We start from the raw sequence: 16085 nt of genomic DNA on the forward strand, positions 1-16085 counted from the left end.
AAATACATTCATCACTGCACAAACATATTGATACAAAAACAACACTGTTAAGAGAGTTTGCACCATCTGTGTTGGTAAGGACCAGGCCCAGTCAGCCCCTTCTGCTGCCTGGGTTGGGGACCCACTGAGTTGACTGAGCTGTGCAAAGGTCCTGGCTTTTTGGCTTGAGTGAGACCCTTACATCAACTCACCCCATAGAAATCACGGGCAGAGCAGCAAGGAGAGCTCACTTCCACCCTGGGGCCCAAGCCCAGATTCAGGTCCTGTAGCCATAGCTGTCAGCCACCCTATGCCAGCTGGTCGGGATCACAAAGGTCCAGCCAGCAGGCCTCAGGGGCTGGTCAGCACCAGCCCAAGCTCTTCGGTGCCAGCTGGGCTTGGAGAGGTCCCAGGAATGGGGATGAGGGCTCACGTGAGTCCAGAGAGGCTTCTAGCCTGTTCCTGGCCCCCAGGACTACCTCTCTGCCCATGAGCCATTCCAGGCCGACTCAGAAGGACTTCCCAGCAGAAGGTAATGATTGAAAATAATTTTAGACATAGAAATTACTATATTTACAAAAATGTATTGAAAAAACACATGAAGGTCAAAATACTCCCAAAATTAGGCAAAGAATCATTAATGGCAAAGTATTTTTCATATTCCATTTAAAATTTCCACTTAAAATTTAAGGAATATATTGAAATTTAATTACACAACCAAATCTGGCTATATGCATTTTGTAGGATTCTGCATACCATTATCCATCATCATCATTGGCAAGTTAAGTTTCAAGCTGAATAGCATATAATTATCTAGCTTGATATATGGAAGTCATATTATGTCTAATAATTTAAAACTGAATGAATTACCATCAAAGAATTACCCATGTAAAATAATAACTCAGCCATGGAAAATGAATTCTAAAATCCCACTAGAAAGGTCATTCAAGCAAGGGATGTACAAAAACACTAAGAAGTTTTAATGCACTGTCTAATGCAACAAAATCCAGATGCAATAAAATCTAAGTATATAAAAGCAATCCCTACTTTAGTGCTATGCATATCCTTATTTCTTTTTAAAAATCAAGAGCTTTCCCCCCTAAAGATTTTCTTTTCCTCTCCTTTATTTCCACTCCTTGCTCCCTTAACTCTTGGCTGTACTCTGATAGCTGATTGTCCTCTGATCAACTGTGTCTGCTACATCAGGCATTGATTCAAGCGAAGAGCAAGATTAAACATAAAAAGGTAACTATCAAGTATAATACAATTTGAGCATCTCTAATCCCCAAATCCAAAATGCTCCAAAATTTAAAATATTTGTGTAACTATGTGTCATCACAAATGGAATATTTCACATTTGACCTCATGTGACAGGTCACAGTCAACACACAAGAGAACTATAAATATTATATAAAATTACCCTCAGGCTATGTTTTTAAGGTGTACATGAAACAATGTATTCATGTCTTGACTTAGTTCTCATCTCCAAGATATCTCATTATGTACATGCAAATATCCTAAAAATCTGAAATCCAAAACATTTCTGGTCTCAAGCACTTTGAATAAGAGATGCTCCACTCCTTTACAAGATAACAATAGAACAAAATACATTAGGGCTGGGGATTTAGCTCAGTGGTGCCTCCTGCCTTGTAAGTGCAAAGTCTGGAGTTTTCAATCCCTGGTACTAAAAAAAAGAACAAAATACAGTAATAGCATATTGCTAAAAGCATGAAATAAAAAAAGACATATTACAGTCTGTTTTAGAAAGTTAACAAACATAAAATTTACTGCTTAGTATGACAGTTTTTAAATATGAACTCTGTTTCTGTACTTAGCTCATGGTGGCCTAGTAACTGAGAGGCCCCAGCAGTACACGTTGGCTACCTCTGCTCTAGAGAGGGCACTGCATCTGCCTCCTTCTCACCTGTGGTACTGCTTCTCCTCCAGGAGGATTCAATATCCAGTGGTTGTCTGTCTCCTTAAGAAGAATGAAAGTTCTATGACCAAACAGATTTTGTCTGCTTTATGATTTCTTTCATTACTAGAGCCTTGGACTGTTAAATTCATTAATGAAGTCTCTCTGTCACTATTTGTTCTTTTCATTACTTTGTTCAATTGATATTCAGCATGTGTAGAAACTTAGTTCTTTCCCATGACAGCCTGAATGTTTTGGAATCTGGCACATAAGTAACATCCTTCTAAATATAAATGCTGTCTGTTATGACAGTTTTTATTTTATAGTCATCAAATATATTAAAACTTTATAATGAAGACTTATGTCAAAGACAAAATCAAATGTGAGAAGGTTAATGAATCTTGGTTCATAAAACCTAGCTTGCTAAAAGTTAAAAAATTATGAACTGGAAATAAATTTATAAATAGTATAAAAGATTAAGAACATATTATTAGGAAATAATATTAATAGTAATATTTAAAAATAATAATATTAAGAAATAAGATACTCGGGAGGCTGAGGCAGGAGGATTGCTGCTAGTTCAGGGCTAGCCTGGGCTACATAGTGAGCTCAAGGCCAGCCTAAACTACATAGTGAGACCCTGTCTCAAAAAACAAAACCAAACAAAAAACTCAACAAAACAAGAAATAAGGCAAAGATCAATAGTACCAGTGATGTGAAGAAAAAACTTATCTCCTCACTTTTATGCAATGCATATGAAAACAAAATCTTGTACTATCAAAATAGCAATTCTTGCAAAGATATTATCCATTGTCTCCACTCTAATACAAAGCCCTTCTTTGGGTAAATATATCAGAAACTCTTAAAAGAGTGTAAAACAGTTAACCTAGAAATCCTATACTTAAACTTTTCCAAAGGAACAAAGCAAACAATTTAAAATGTAGTTAAGATATGCACAACATTACTCTAGATGTCCAATAATAGAAGATTAGTTAAATACGATACACCTATGAACAGCACGCGGCCATTAAAATGATGGTAAAGAAAAAACTGATTAATGTGAAAATACGGTCATAATGTATTTGTTATTGCAGGTTGCAATACAGTATTATAAAATATAGTCCTATACTGTATACCTAGAATATATGAATATATATATAAGATAAAGTCATATGGGATACATTTCTGTAATTTTTATTTTTCTGTATTTTCTAATCTATCTGTAACAAACAGTATCAATGTAAGAAAGAATAAGATAACATAAAAAGTGAAAACTATAAATCAAAATATAATTATAGACTTAATTCAACTATGAGTTAGCACTATTAGAACACTAAATATGGTTTGTTGAATTGATTTGTGGTTAAAACCAAGATAATAGGAGAGTGCTTAAATTATATGACATCTATTTTCAAATGTTTTACAGATACATAGGTATGATAACAATCTGCTAATGATAAATAATATCTATATATTATTGAGAAAGCTTTGACAATATACTCTCAGCTGTCATTCCATCTGATTTGTGTTTAGATTATACATTTTGTCTGTAGTTTCAAAAACAGAACCAGAGGACTGGTTCTTGGCATCATTACCTTGAAGATCCACTGGGTAGCTATAACATTGATCTCCTGATCTTTGGTGGATTATTAAGTCAACACATGTCACATTCTGAATATCAGAGCTATTATTGCCACCCTCCAACCCGTACTCTACCACTAAAATAAAGAAAAACAGTCCATTTAGGAGAGCTGGTTGGTAACACTGAGTGTAGGAATTTTTAGCGTGTACCACGTGACAACCTCTTGCATGCCTGACTTCGTTTTACTCTTCATTCCTTTTTCTAATCCATAAGACACAAAAGCAGAAAAGTTTGGCTTTAACAGGAAATTTTAGAGCTCTTGGAAAAGAACCTTACAGGTTGTTCAGTCTAATTCCTCGATGTTATAAATACAGATATTTAGGCCCAGAGAGCTGGTGAGTGAGGAGGGAAACTATAAGTAGGAGCCCTTTCTCTAAGACCAGTCCTCTCGCCATCATCATCTACTATCTGCAGGAATATCAGGCCGTACTTTAGAAATCAGCTGTCAGCCTACAGGGTCAAGGAAAACGTATGTATACAGACCTTGCATCTGGTAGCTATATGGTGCCTGTCCAGGTTGAGGGGTACCAAAGCTGGTGCCATAGCTGAGAAATCCCGTCTGTCCAGGTGACTGAGACTGTGACAATCCACCTTCAGTCTTGATGCCTGCCCACAATGCACCTAAATCAGTTAGTGACAGCTTATCTATCTGTTCATTTTCACAAGCTGGTAAATATAGAAAAATACCCTCCCACACATGTAACTGTTTGGTCACAAATGCTCCCCAATCTTAGGTCAATAATAAAAGTCATACATGCATTCAGTGAAATGCCATAAAGTACGGCTTCAATTTAAACAAAGGATAATTGCATATTTCAATGTCTAGTCACTTGAGTTTCTCTTCCTTTCCTGCATCTAACTTTCTATAAAACATAACTCTAGAGATATCATTTCTGTACCTTATTTTGTTGTTTTACAAAGGTTAATCATCTCCTTCCTAGAAATAGCCATAATTAAATATTAGCTAAACTATTCCAAAATTTCTATGTTGAATTAAAACCTTTCGTTCCAAAAACTCATTAGAGCTCTAGTCTCAGTCTTGTCTTTTTATTCCCTCTCTTGTTCTTCCACAATGCTGAAGCTACAATAAAACTCATTTTTAAGTCAGAGGAAGCAACATTGCATGCAGAGCTAAGCAACAAGATAAAAAAATCTCTTGAGTAGACAGCAAGCAGAAAAGAAGCAGAATATCAAAGTACTGAATCCTACAAAACAGCACAGTGATTTATAAACAAGTGAAGTGGACCACTACTTCCTTTTTTGTTTCATTTTCGAATAATTAAATACAATTGTTTTAAATGTAGTCTAAAGTAGACTTTGCTTTGCTTTTATATCTTTAAAATCTATACGGATTATATATTGGGTTTATAGTTACATAAAAACAAATTTAGATTTCCATATGATCATATAGAAACAATGTATTTGTGGCCCCCAAAGACCTCCCAAAGGACCAAGCTGGCACCCCAATTTCAGGACTTGGTCTTGGCAGCACTGAGGTATAAGGCTCAGCTCTGAATCATAATTAAAGACAATCATGAAAGTTAACAACTGTCCTTGATTTCCACAGAGGGAGGATGGGAACATTCCAAGAGAAGTCATATTTTTTAATAATTTTTCTTTGCATTTAAGATAAATGATATCATTAGGATCTAGAATACACACTAGCCCTACTGCTTATTTCCATTTTAGGCTAATTTCATCAGTAGAAGCAAGTTAGGTAATTGTCTAAGGCAGTGGAAGAATCTGACTCTTGGCTAAACGAGCTTACTCTAATTCCTAGAGTATCATGAATACTCATAATGACCTGAACATTTAAGGCTTAGCACAACCTTAATAGTTTTAAAATGTGGCTTTTTTCCCCTGTACAGGCACTCTCAAAGCAATGAATAATCGACACGGTACAAGTAAATGATTCCTGGTAACACACCTGCCCAAGACAGGTGGCTTGATGGTTCAAGAAACTCTTCCTTTCATGCTGTCATCAGGAACTTTCCCCATTCACTCTCTATGTGAGGTTACACTGATTTCCTTCTAGTTTCACCATGACCTTTGAGCATGGGATTTCAGGATGGGAATATTTGTGTTGAGAACTGGTACAGAAAAGTAGGAATAAGTAGAAAGTACCCATAGCCACATCTACATCTACCTCGATAACTTCTACTCACAAGGCAGGCAACTCATTTCTCTGCTAAACCCCAACCAGACCCATCAAAGAACATAATGAACTGTTCTTCCTCACTGATCTATTCTCACCATGGAGTGATATGCCTATTTTAAAACAAATCAATGTAAAAGTCAGTGAACACAGGTGCTTAGAGAAAATCTTTAAGATTATCTGGACCCGGACTCTTAGTACTGAAAAATCCTAAATTATGTGCTCTTCTTTTTATGAATAATCCAAGGGAGAGAATAATGCCGTATGTTTCAATGCACTGGCCCAAGAAAAATAAAACCTCTGGGTCACAAGTACATCAATTTATACTCTGGATCCAAAAACAGCAAAATGAGTGTGACCAGGCAAATGCTAATGGATTATTCCCAGAAGATTCATAACCATGGAAGCTCTGGGACCAGAGCCCTTAATATTCAGCCTTGCTGCCACCATCTCCGATTCCTCACTTAGCACGCTGAAATCTTTATCTTCACTCTGCTAATTTTGATTCTCTTATCATCTCAACTTCTGTTCCTGTCACCGTACTGAAACAGCTATCTCAAGTGCCAAGGACAGTTCATTAATGTCTTAGAAATGAAGGACTCAAACCCCAGTCCAGAAGCTGGCTAAGGAAGATGTCCAAACCCTAACACCACCAAATGAGAAAGAGAGAGAAAAAAAGAGGAAGTACAAGGCTAACAGCTTAGGCAGTATCAGGGGTGTCACTGACAGCAGTGTGAAGTTTACAGTACTTTAGTATTGTGCACACTGAAAAATACACTTACATTTCAAATAATCACCTTACAAGTAAAATTGGAGCACTTAAATTGGAGACTGACTTGACTCATATTACAGAATAAAAGCTGCACAATTTAGAACATAATATTCCTCTATTATCACAAGAGTAGTTTAAAAGATAATTATAGATAAATTTGATCCATACCTAATACTACTATGAGAAACCTTGATTAAAACTTATAGAAATCAAAGATAAGTTTAGAAAGCCCATTTTAAGGGTATTTCTAAAATCTGCTTTAAAGTACCTAGCTAGGTAACACTTAGTTCTGACTGTTTTGAAGTAAAATTACAAAAGTTGATGTCACACATAAGTTAGACTTTTTTCTATAATTTTAATGAGAAATTTATATATGGTAAATTTGAATTTAAGACAGAATTAAAAGAAATCATTTATCTTCTAATTATTAATGTAATGCTTTAAAAAGGCATTAACTCTTCCAATATACTGCAGAAAAGAGTATTATGAAAGAATATAGATAAAGCACAGCATTATTTATTCTACTAGTCCTTTCCTCCAACAGTCCATGTACTTTTTCTTGATCACTAGTTTTGTCTTTTAATAAAATGCCAATGATTCATATATTTGGTTCAGGTGTTTAAAACTGAGATTGCAACTCCACTGAAGAAAAGGTATTTTGCAATTTGAAGACTTTTTAGATGGAACTTTGAGATATGGCTGGATTTATTTTTAATTTACAGGTATTAGCCTTGCAACAATTGAGTTAAATTACACCAAAACAAAGATAATCTCCAGGTAGGATAGAGCAAATGGCGATGTGAACTTTAAATGTTTCCTGATTTACCTCTTCAAAGTGCAGTCCAGGAGGAGATATATAGATCACTTTTCCTAATGGTTGATAATACTGAAATTTGATAATACAGCCACCCTCTAAGTCTAGAGCAACAGTTTGTTGAATTCCCTGTGTACTTCCCTAATCAGGGGAAGGCATCTGATAAATAGGAAATGGATCTTTACCCCAAAAGACTTCATTCACAGAAGTTTTATCACAAATATGCAGAAAAATACTTTGGATTCCAGAGCCAAGTGCTCAGATAGCAAATTCAGACTTGAGATATAAGTGGGGAAGAAAGAGAAGGGGAGGGCATATGATCCATGCAATCTGTTTGCCACCTCTGACCTCAAGATAAGAGTGCAGTTCACACAGTGCCCGCTAAAACCAATCATATTAACAATTTAGACACAAAAGAAGACAGCACTTTCTAACATGGCCAACACCCACAATCTTTGAGTCCCACTTAAAGACACACATACAAAAGACAACCAATACTATATCACAATGGGCAGTTTACTCACCATAGGAGGAAATTCCGTATGGCTGTCCTGGCTGTGGGTACGTGGCATATGCTGTGGCTTGTTGCATTCCTGGGGTAAACTGTGTTTGCCCATATGCAGCCATAGTTTGTGAGGAAGGGGTAGGGAGAATATGTGGGTATGGTCTGCTATTTGTCAGAAATAACAGAAAATAGAAAGCCCATGCATTAGATGGAAACATGCAATTAACAATCACATCACAAATTCCAGTTAAAGAGCGAATTTTAAAGTCAAACCTTCAAAAATAATAGACAAACCACTGAAATACTTCAGTGTCCCTTCTAGTTGATGCTCAATACAAATTTGTGTAAATATATTTCAGCCTCTATGAAACAGGATTTTATTTAAATTAAAATGTAACATCTGGGCACAGACATGACTTGAAATAAAGTAAAAGTCTACTCAGAAAAGTTATTTATTGAATAAGAGAAAATACATCTTACTTGGAAGGATAAATCTGTGGTGGGGAGAACTGTTGAGTTGTTCTTGGACTAAAGCTGCTGCTTCCAACTGCTGAGGAAAAAAAAACACCTTAATGACCCAAGAAGAAGACAAAATACATAGAAAACATTGCTATATTTTGAACTAGGGATCTCCCTTTTGAAACTTCAGATATTTCACCTTTGTAACCCACAGAAATGACAATTTCATATCGTTTGACATAATAGAAAGCTAAGCTATCAAAAAGGAATCCACAGGAACTGATTGAATGGCTCTAATTTTAAACGAATTTTTAAAAAGCACAACTTTAAATACCTGCCTGCACACTCTGATGGCTTTTTACAGTGGCAATTCATGTAAGAGCACATGGAGTGCTGGCTCTCCTGTGAAGAAAGATGCTGAAGGGGAGGGCTGGAGCTGAACTGCAGGGCTGGGCAGGACCATGAAAGATCCTCTGGCCTATTGTCTGTGTGCAGGGGGAACACACAAACCTGACCCTATATTACCAAGAAATGCGGTCTAATCTTTCAGGTGAGTAGAAATGGGATAGGATAGATCTTCATTTGCCTGCATTGATTTAGCAATTTTTTTTTTAGTAAAAATGAATTCCCATAACTATCTTAAACTTCTCAAGTTGCAGACTAAGCCTGTTTTTTCTTGTACAGAACTTCGTGTCCCTTTGCCTTTTGGTTATATGTGTTCAGCATCAATGTTCAAGTAAAAAAGCTTTAAAAAAACCCCAGGTATTTAAGCATTCAAGCAGAACTCTATTTCTTTTAACCAGATTTACCTGATTCAATATTTTTCAGAAGCACATTAAACCCCTATCAAACATTCTTTCATTGTCATTCTGAGCTCTTAAAGAAGCAAAAATCCACTTTAGTTAGCATAAAGCCTTGAATGGTAGTTCTTAGCTTTTGTTATATGGACAAAATACATATATGTGTGCACATGTGTAGACACACATGCATAAAACTACATATACACATTTACATTTGTATAGTTAGATGGATAGACAGACAGACTGACAATGTTTTTCTCCCCTTCAAACTCTTTAATTTCCACCTGGCTGAGATGCACATTCTTTGGGTACAATTATTATAAGATGTAAATGTTGTTTTCTTCCACAAATTATCACCATCTTCAGAGGTTCTATTATTTATACTAGTCATCCAGGTGAAGAGCTGAGTCTGGTCTTCTATGACTAAGGTAATTAGACATAGTCACTAGACGACTAATGTAATAGTCTACATTCAACCCTTTTATAAGTTTCAATGAACTCAAAGTTTGATTTTTTTTATTGCATCTTTAATCACATCAATGCATGTATGTTTCTCATGTTTAATCGCCCAGCTTTGTTCTAGATGATAGCAGTAGCATTAGCCTAGACTCTCAAAACCTATTAACAATCCTTTCTGAGTAAAATAGGGCCTAATCTGGAGACAACAGTGCAGGTCTAGATCAGTCCTATTCTCACAAGACAGATGGTGGATGTCTAGCAGCAACATAAGGGGTCTATACTGAAGAGATGGCAGAACAACCCAGCTGGTGACCCCTTGTCATTTTACAGATACCGAGTCACGATCCAGTTCCAGGTACTGGGCTCCTTGCTTTAGATGTACACATGCAGTGAACCGTTTTGTGCTTATCTTGTGAGAAGACTGACACACAGGTAGCCATGGGAGGATGGGTTATATAGTGTGGTTTACAGAAGAGAGGGATCTGTGAGAGAACACTTAGACTGTGAGGACCACCGCCTGCCCAGTCATCTGCAACTGCAACTTCCTCTACTTCCCCTTTCTAACCCCAGAAAGAGGTCATGGACAATGGGAATTTATCTAGTGGGTTATGAAAGAGTATTACGTTCCTCAGATAATCATAGTCAAAATAACTCTTTGAAAATCAAACAATGCAACGCCACCTGATGGTGGAAGCCACAGGATTTCATTTTATTATTTTCTAGCTCTGTATCTATGTTTTTCAAATTGTAGGTCATGACTTACAAAAAGTTCATGAACTCAATAGGTTGTGCCAAGCAATTTCTACAAACAAACAAAAAAATAGAAGATATTAGGGTTGTTTATTACACAGAGTAAGTACTGTAAAGCTTGGATTTAAGTGTATGTATTGTGTGTGTATGTGTGTGTGTGTGTGTGTGTGCACGCCTCTCTATATATCTGAATCTCTATATATCTGTATTTTCTATGTATATCTGGAAAAAGAGATTTGGGGATTGCAGAGTAGGATAATTAAACCCAGAATCTGGAATCAGAATTCAATTTTCAGCTGAAATTTGAATCCCAACTCTTCTAGATAGTTATTCCTTCTAAGTCTCAGTGTGCTCGCCTATAAAATTATGGCAATAATACCACCTACACTTCACAGGATTGTTGTGAGGACTAAATGAAATAATTGACATAAAGTAATTATAACATTTCTGTTAACATTTTCTCGGATCCCCACTATCTTTGCCCCCAAACTTCCTCTTCCTTTTTATTTCTACCCAACAGACAGCATCACCATCTGTTAAGCAATATGTTTAAAAAGGTGAGATTCTTTAGCCCATTCTACACATGAGCAACTTGGCGCTGATAAGAGTAACACATTCAAGCAAATAAATTGGAACTCTGGTATTTGAACCCAGGTTTGCCTCACTCTTTCCACCAAAATATACCATCCAGACCCCTATCCAGAAACTAAAAACCTAAAAATCATCTCATTTCCTTCATTTCATGACCTGTGAGGTCTTCACCCATCCCAAATCCAGATATGGCCTACTGGTCCATCCATAGCCTGCACATGCCATCCCTCCACTTGAGACTCCAGTCCCAGCTCAAGCCTTCACGTGGATGATCGCAGCAGCTTATGTGGCTACTTTCTCTGTGCTCCACTCATGGATGGTCACCTGTCCTCCTCTGCCTCCATGAATGCCACCACAGTGATGTACACTAAGTGGAAACCTCTTCATATCTATTCTCCAGCTCACAATCTTTCCACTGGTCACATTATCCCTAAGATAAATTCCAAATTCCTTGACAGAATATACAGAGAGATGCAAGCTTCAGTTCTCTTCTGGGTTTATTACTATGCATTCTTCCTGGACTTCAGGTCTCTTCCACATGTCATCAATTCTTATGTCTCATTTATTTTTTCTTTATACTACACCTTTCTTCCGTGTAATGATCTTCTTTCCTATGCTTGACGAACACTCCACCATTGAGACTAAAACATCATTTCTTTTTGAGTAATGTCTCCCTTTGTACTTTCTTAGAACACTGCAAACACTGGCAAACACTGGCAACATGGCACTCACCACACTACATTATGGTTAGAGTATTCAGTGCATAGAAGTTAGTTCCCTCTGCCAACCATGAGTTTCTGGGGCCAAAAACTTCTTGTTCATACTTGTTTCCTCAGCAACTGATAATACCTGGCACACGGCAAGTTATTAAAAAATAATACTTGCGTAATAATAATGTGAGATTTAGGTCATACACAAAGTAGATTTTGAAGACCAAAATTACTTGAAGAATGTTTCGATTATTTTATGTTGTTCATAGACATACATAACAAACCTGATCCAGTTCTTAGCAGTGTAAATTAGAGTAAATAGTATTCTTTGGGAAATAAATGTGAAGAATGCATGATGTGAACTTGCTATTTACCTAATTAAGTGCACCTAAAATTATTGTATTATATTTCAATTGCTATATAATGAAGCCTTATCTTTTGGGATTTCTCTAAATCCAAACCCTTGCAATCTCTGCTTGGCCTGCAATGAAAAATCTGCAATGTTATGCCTCAAGTACTTTATCCCTTAATAGCCTAAAACAATCTTTTAATCAGTAATCCAAGAACCCAGATTAATTTTAATTTCCTGGGACCAGAATAATCTAAAGCAAAGGGAATTCTCAAGATCAGCTATTAAGGTTAATAAACCAGCCATTCACCATTTTCAAACTTTAAATTACACCACAGAGCTTTGGGAACAGCCAACCAATATCTCCCTATTTTAGCACATTTCTTTTCAATCATTCCATTCTTTCTCTGAACTGCATCTGTCCAAATGGAGGGAGGCCACGTTCAGGAGGGCTGCTTCACGCCCATGAAGATGCACTGGGGATAAGACAAGAAGGCAGGCTTGCTCCTGAGAGGCCTGCGACTCTTCTAGTGGCCTTGCTGAAAAGTTATTGGAATGCAAGGCAACCCGGGAACCCCCCACCTAACCTTACCTTCCCTCCTTTCCTGTCTCATCTTCTCCTTTCCCGTCAGAATTCTGGCACATTTGTTCCTGTCCTGGTGACTCTTCTAGGAGATGTGAGCTAACATAGAATCATTCTTCTGAGCCAGGGAAATACTGGTTTCCCTGTGTCCACTTGGCCCCTTTCCACCCTTCTCTCCACAAATCCTTTTCCATACAACAAACAGTGATTTCTTAAACATAGAAGTTAGATCATTCCACAACTCAGCTTACCCTCAACCCCAAGCCTTCCATTATCCTCAACACAAACTTTTCCCCTTACTTCTCCAAGATTTCTGCCCAGATGACCTCTTCTCAGAGACCTCCTCTTTACAGAGACTATCCACTCTTCCAATGTATGCTTTGATCAGCTTTTGTTTGATTCACAGCACTTTTCATGGCCTCATTATATACACTAAGGCTCATTATTATTTATGTATTATCTATCTCTTCTGTAAGAATGAATACTCCATGAGTGCAGGGACTTGTCTATATATTACTCTATATTCCCAATCGGTAGAACATTGCCTTTCTCATGGTAGGTGCTCAACAAATAACTGTTGAATGCATGAATCAGAACCACCACATTATCTTTTTGTGACCAACTGAAAAATAAAGAACCCATATCTGTCACACAGATATTTCTTCCACAGTAAAGTGTTCCTGTTTCTATTTTCAAATGTCACCCGACATCAATAACAGCTAGTATTGTATTTGAGAGCTTAATAACAAATTTAAGCTTTATGAAAATGGCAGAAGTGGCATACAAAGATAGTATAAACACACTATTTTCAGACCTTGTAGTTCTTAAAATGTAAACCATTAAAACATTGCTTTTCATTGGTAAAAGTGAATGAGCAAAATTTTACTGTTTGAAGAAAATGATAAACAATCTTGCAATTTTCTTTTTGGCCACATGCCTTGGAAAACCAACCAGTTTCCCCAAAGCAAGATACCTGAGGAATTCTCTGGAGCAGAGGGAGCCTCATGGCCTTCTTAGTGCTTCTGGATGCTAGGAGTCCTTGAAAGACAGAGGTGGAACTACCATCACTAACATCAGAGTGGACCTATTCTTTTCCTTGCTGCCTATTTGCCAAAGACATCAAGAATAGTTGGGATGTGTATTTTAAGTGCATATGAATTTTTAAGCCATCATGGAAAAAAGATAACAAAAATAGTAGCCAAAGAGGTAAAGATCAACTTGAGAGTTAAAGGTTTAGAGACCTTCTTCTTTTGTGAACCAAAGCCCTGTTCACAGCCATTCCAATATGCCTTGATTTTTGCATCTTTACTCATTAAGAGGATAGAGGAAGGGAGGAAAATACTCAAGGCAGTACAAAAATCAATTTCCATGGTATTCTGTTCTTCCTACATCTTGCCTCAACTCTTTAGCTCACTTAATTATTTCTTGTGTCTAACATAGACGATCTGTGGAAAACAGGAATCTTTCTAGTTTCAAACACTTCACCAAACTATCCCACTATCTTCATCTAAGCTCTTTTCCAAGACCATTTCTTCTCCTGCACATCTTTTTTAAGTAGAAGCTGCATATTATGCCAGATTCCAGATATCAAAATGATCACAGAAAACATCCTCATTGCTGCTTCTTCAAAGCATTGGATTTCTGCTTTCCTATAAAAATCTTTCCTTCTCTGAGGTTCACAAGAGCTCTTTAACACATCTGTGGGTGATGCCACCTCTTGAACATGCTTTGCATTTATCAGAAACTTTAGTATTCAGCTATGTTTTCTGGTGAGCCCATTATCCTGTGTTATACAGCTTACAATTTTCTCATTCTGTCTAGGTCTTCACTTGGCCTCCTGTGGCTCAAGCCACATTTTAATCCTTTTTTTCCCCATTCCATGGTCTCAAGCCACAAGAATACTGACCAATTCATTCACTTGGGCAAACATTTACTGAGCTTCTATGTGCTCCATGATGGCCATGGTCACTGTAAGTGTGGATAAGACAAACAAGAGTATCTATTCTCATAGGCTATAGCTTACCATAAAGACAGCACTGAAAAATAACTTTAAAAGTAGTGATGGAGGCTAAGGAAGGGAAGTACAGAGAACTAGAAAAACATGTGGTGGCAGCCTCCTGGACCTTTGAGATTAAGGAATATCACACTTTCTAGAATTTTCATTCTTTTATTTTTATTGTATATGTTCTGAAAGCTTATCAAGAGATGGAGGACCGTGAACATTGTCATTTCCCCTCAAGTTATTAACCACATCTTCATCTATATTGGAGGCATGAATAATTGTTTCAAACAATCCTCTTGCTTCAAACAGTTCTCTTACTTCCACTTTCTCCCACATCCTACCTGGCAAGTCTTCAATCTTCAATCAAACCAAAATTTTCTTACTTGGGCTCCTCAGCCTTTGTAGGGAAAGAACATTCCACCTAAAGGCTCCAAGTTCAGTAGCTCCAGCCTTGTTTGGACTTTTACCTCTACCATCAGTCCTCTTCTGTATTTTTAAACAGTCTTGTGTTTGCCCATTACCTGTAGCATCTAATTTATTTTTTTTCCTTAAATTCTTTTATTGGAACATTTTAGGTATTCATTTACATTTATCATTGGGTGCTTGTACCTGTACATGATGTATTTTGGTTCTTAGTTTTTCCCCATTCCCTGTCCTCCCTTTACCCTCTCCACCCTTCCCTATTTACATAGACTTTGTTTCCATTTTTTCCTTTTCTCATAATTTTTCCTTTCCCTTCTTTTCTTTCCCCTTCCCCTCCCAATTCCCCAACCCCTTTGGACCTTTTCTTCCTATTTCAAATTATCAATTATTCATTTTAGTCATTTTAATCCTTATATACACTTTCAGTTTCTTATACCAGAGAAACTATTCAGTATTTACACATGTGTGTCCTATTTATTTCACTTAAGAGTATGGCCTCAATATGCATCCATTTAGCTAAAAATGTCTCTAGTTTCTCATTCTTTATGGCTGAGTAGTACTCCATTTTATTAAAAAAAAAACACATTTTCTTTATCCAGTTGATGGGCACTGGGACTGTTTCCAAGCTTTAGGTATTACAAACTGTGCCACTATAAACATGGGTGCACATTTATCACTGTTGTATGATTCTTTTAACTCTTTTGGGAAGATACCTAGTAGGGGAATAACTGGATCAAATGGGACCTCTAGTCCTAGTTCTTTGAGGTATCTCCATACTGATTTCCACAGTGGTTGCACCAGTCTGCATTCCCACTAACAAGGGAGAAGGGTTCCTTTCTTCCCACATCCCCGCCAGGATTTGTTATTGGTTGATTTCTTGATAGCAGCCATTCTTTCTGGGGTGAGGTGGAATCTCAGTGTTGTTTTCATCTGCATCTCTCAAATGACCAGTGATGTTGAACATTTTTCATATGTTTATTTACTGCTTTTATTTCTCTGTGTGAGAAATATCTGTTCATTTCCGATGCCCAATTTTTAATTGGGTCTTTAAATTTGAGTGGGGTCTGATTTTTAAAAATTCTTTATAGATTCTAGATAGTAGTCCGTTGTCCAAGGTACAGCTGCTAAAATTTTTTTCCCACATTGTAGGTTGTCTCTTAGCTCTGTTGATGGTTTC

The 16085-nt window shown here is 37.0% G+C and overlaps 1 protein-coding gene across 12 annotated transcripts in view; it reads right to left on the reverse strand.

Annotated features, from left to right (window-relative positions):
* Eya1 (EYA transcriptional coactivator and phosphatase 1) overlaps window positions 1-16085 on the reverse strand; it is a 431890-nt gene that overhangs the window by 127730 nt on the left and 288075 nt on the right. For 3 of the 12 annotated variants that reach the window (XM_087190463.1, XM_087190473.1, XM_087190464.1), the window contains 4 exons: window positions 8263-8332; window positions 7802-7947; window positions 4020-4157; window positions 1904-1957 (listed from right to left, as the gene is read on the reverse strand). In XM_087190463.1, coding sequence (XP_087046589.1) covers window positions 1904-1957; window positions 4020-4157; window positions 7802-7947; window positions 8263-8332 — 408 coding nt within the window. The remainder of the gene's footprint in view (window positions 1-1903; window positions 1958-4019; window positions 4158-7801; window positions 7948-8262; window positions 8333-16085) is intronic. The other 9 variants (XM_087190467.1, XM_087190466.1, XM_087190465.1 and 6 more) reach the window with 9 other exon arrangements.

Source organism: Heterocephalus glaber, unplaced genomic scaffold (assembly GCF_053883595.1).
Source record: "Heterocephalus glaber isolate CG9 unplaced genomic scaffold, H.glaber_assembly_v1.0 deba00001553, whole genome shotgun sequence".
Taxonomy (NCBI): Eukaryota; Metazoa; Chordata; class Mammalia; order Rodentia; family Bathyergidae; genus Heterocephalus; species Heterocephalus glaber.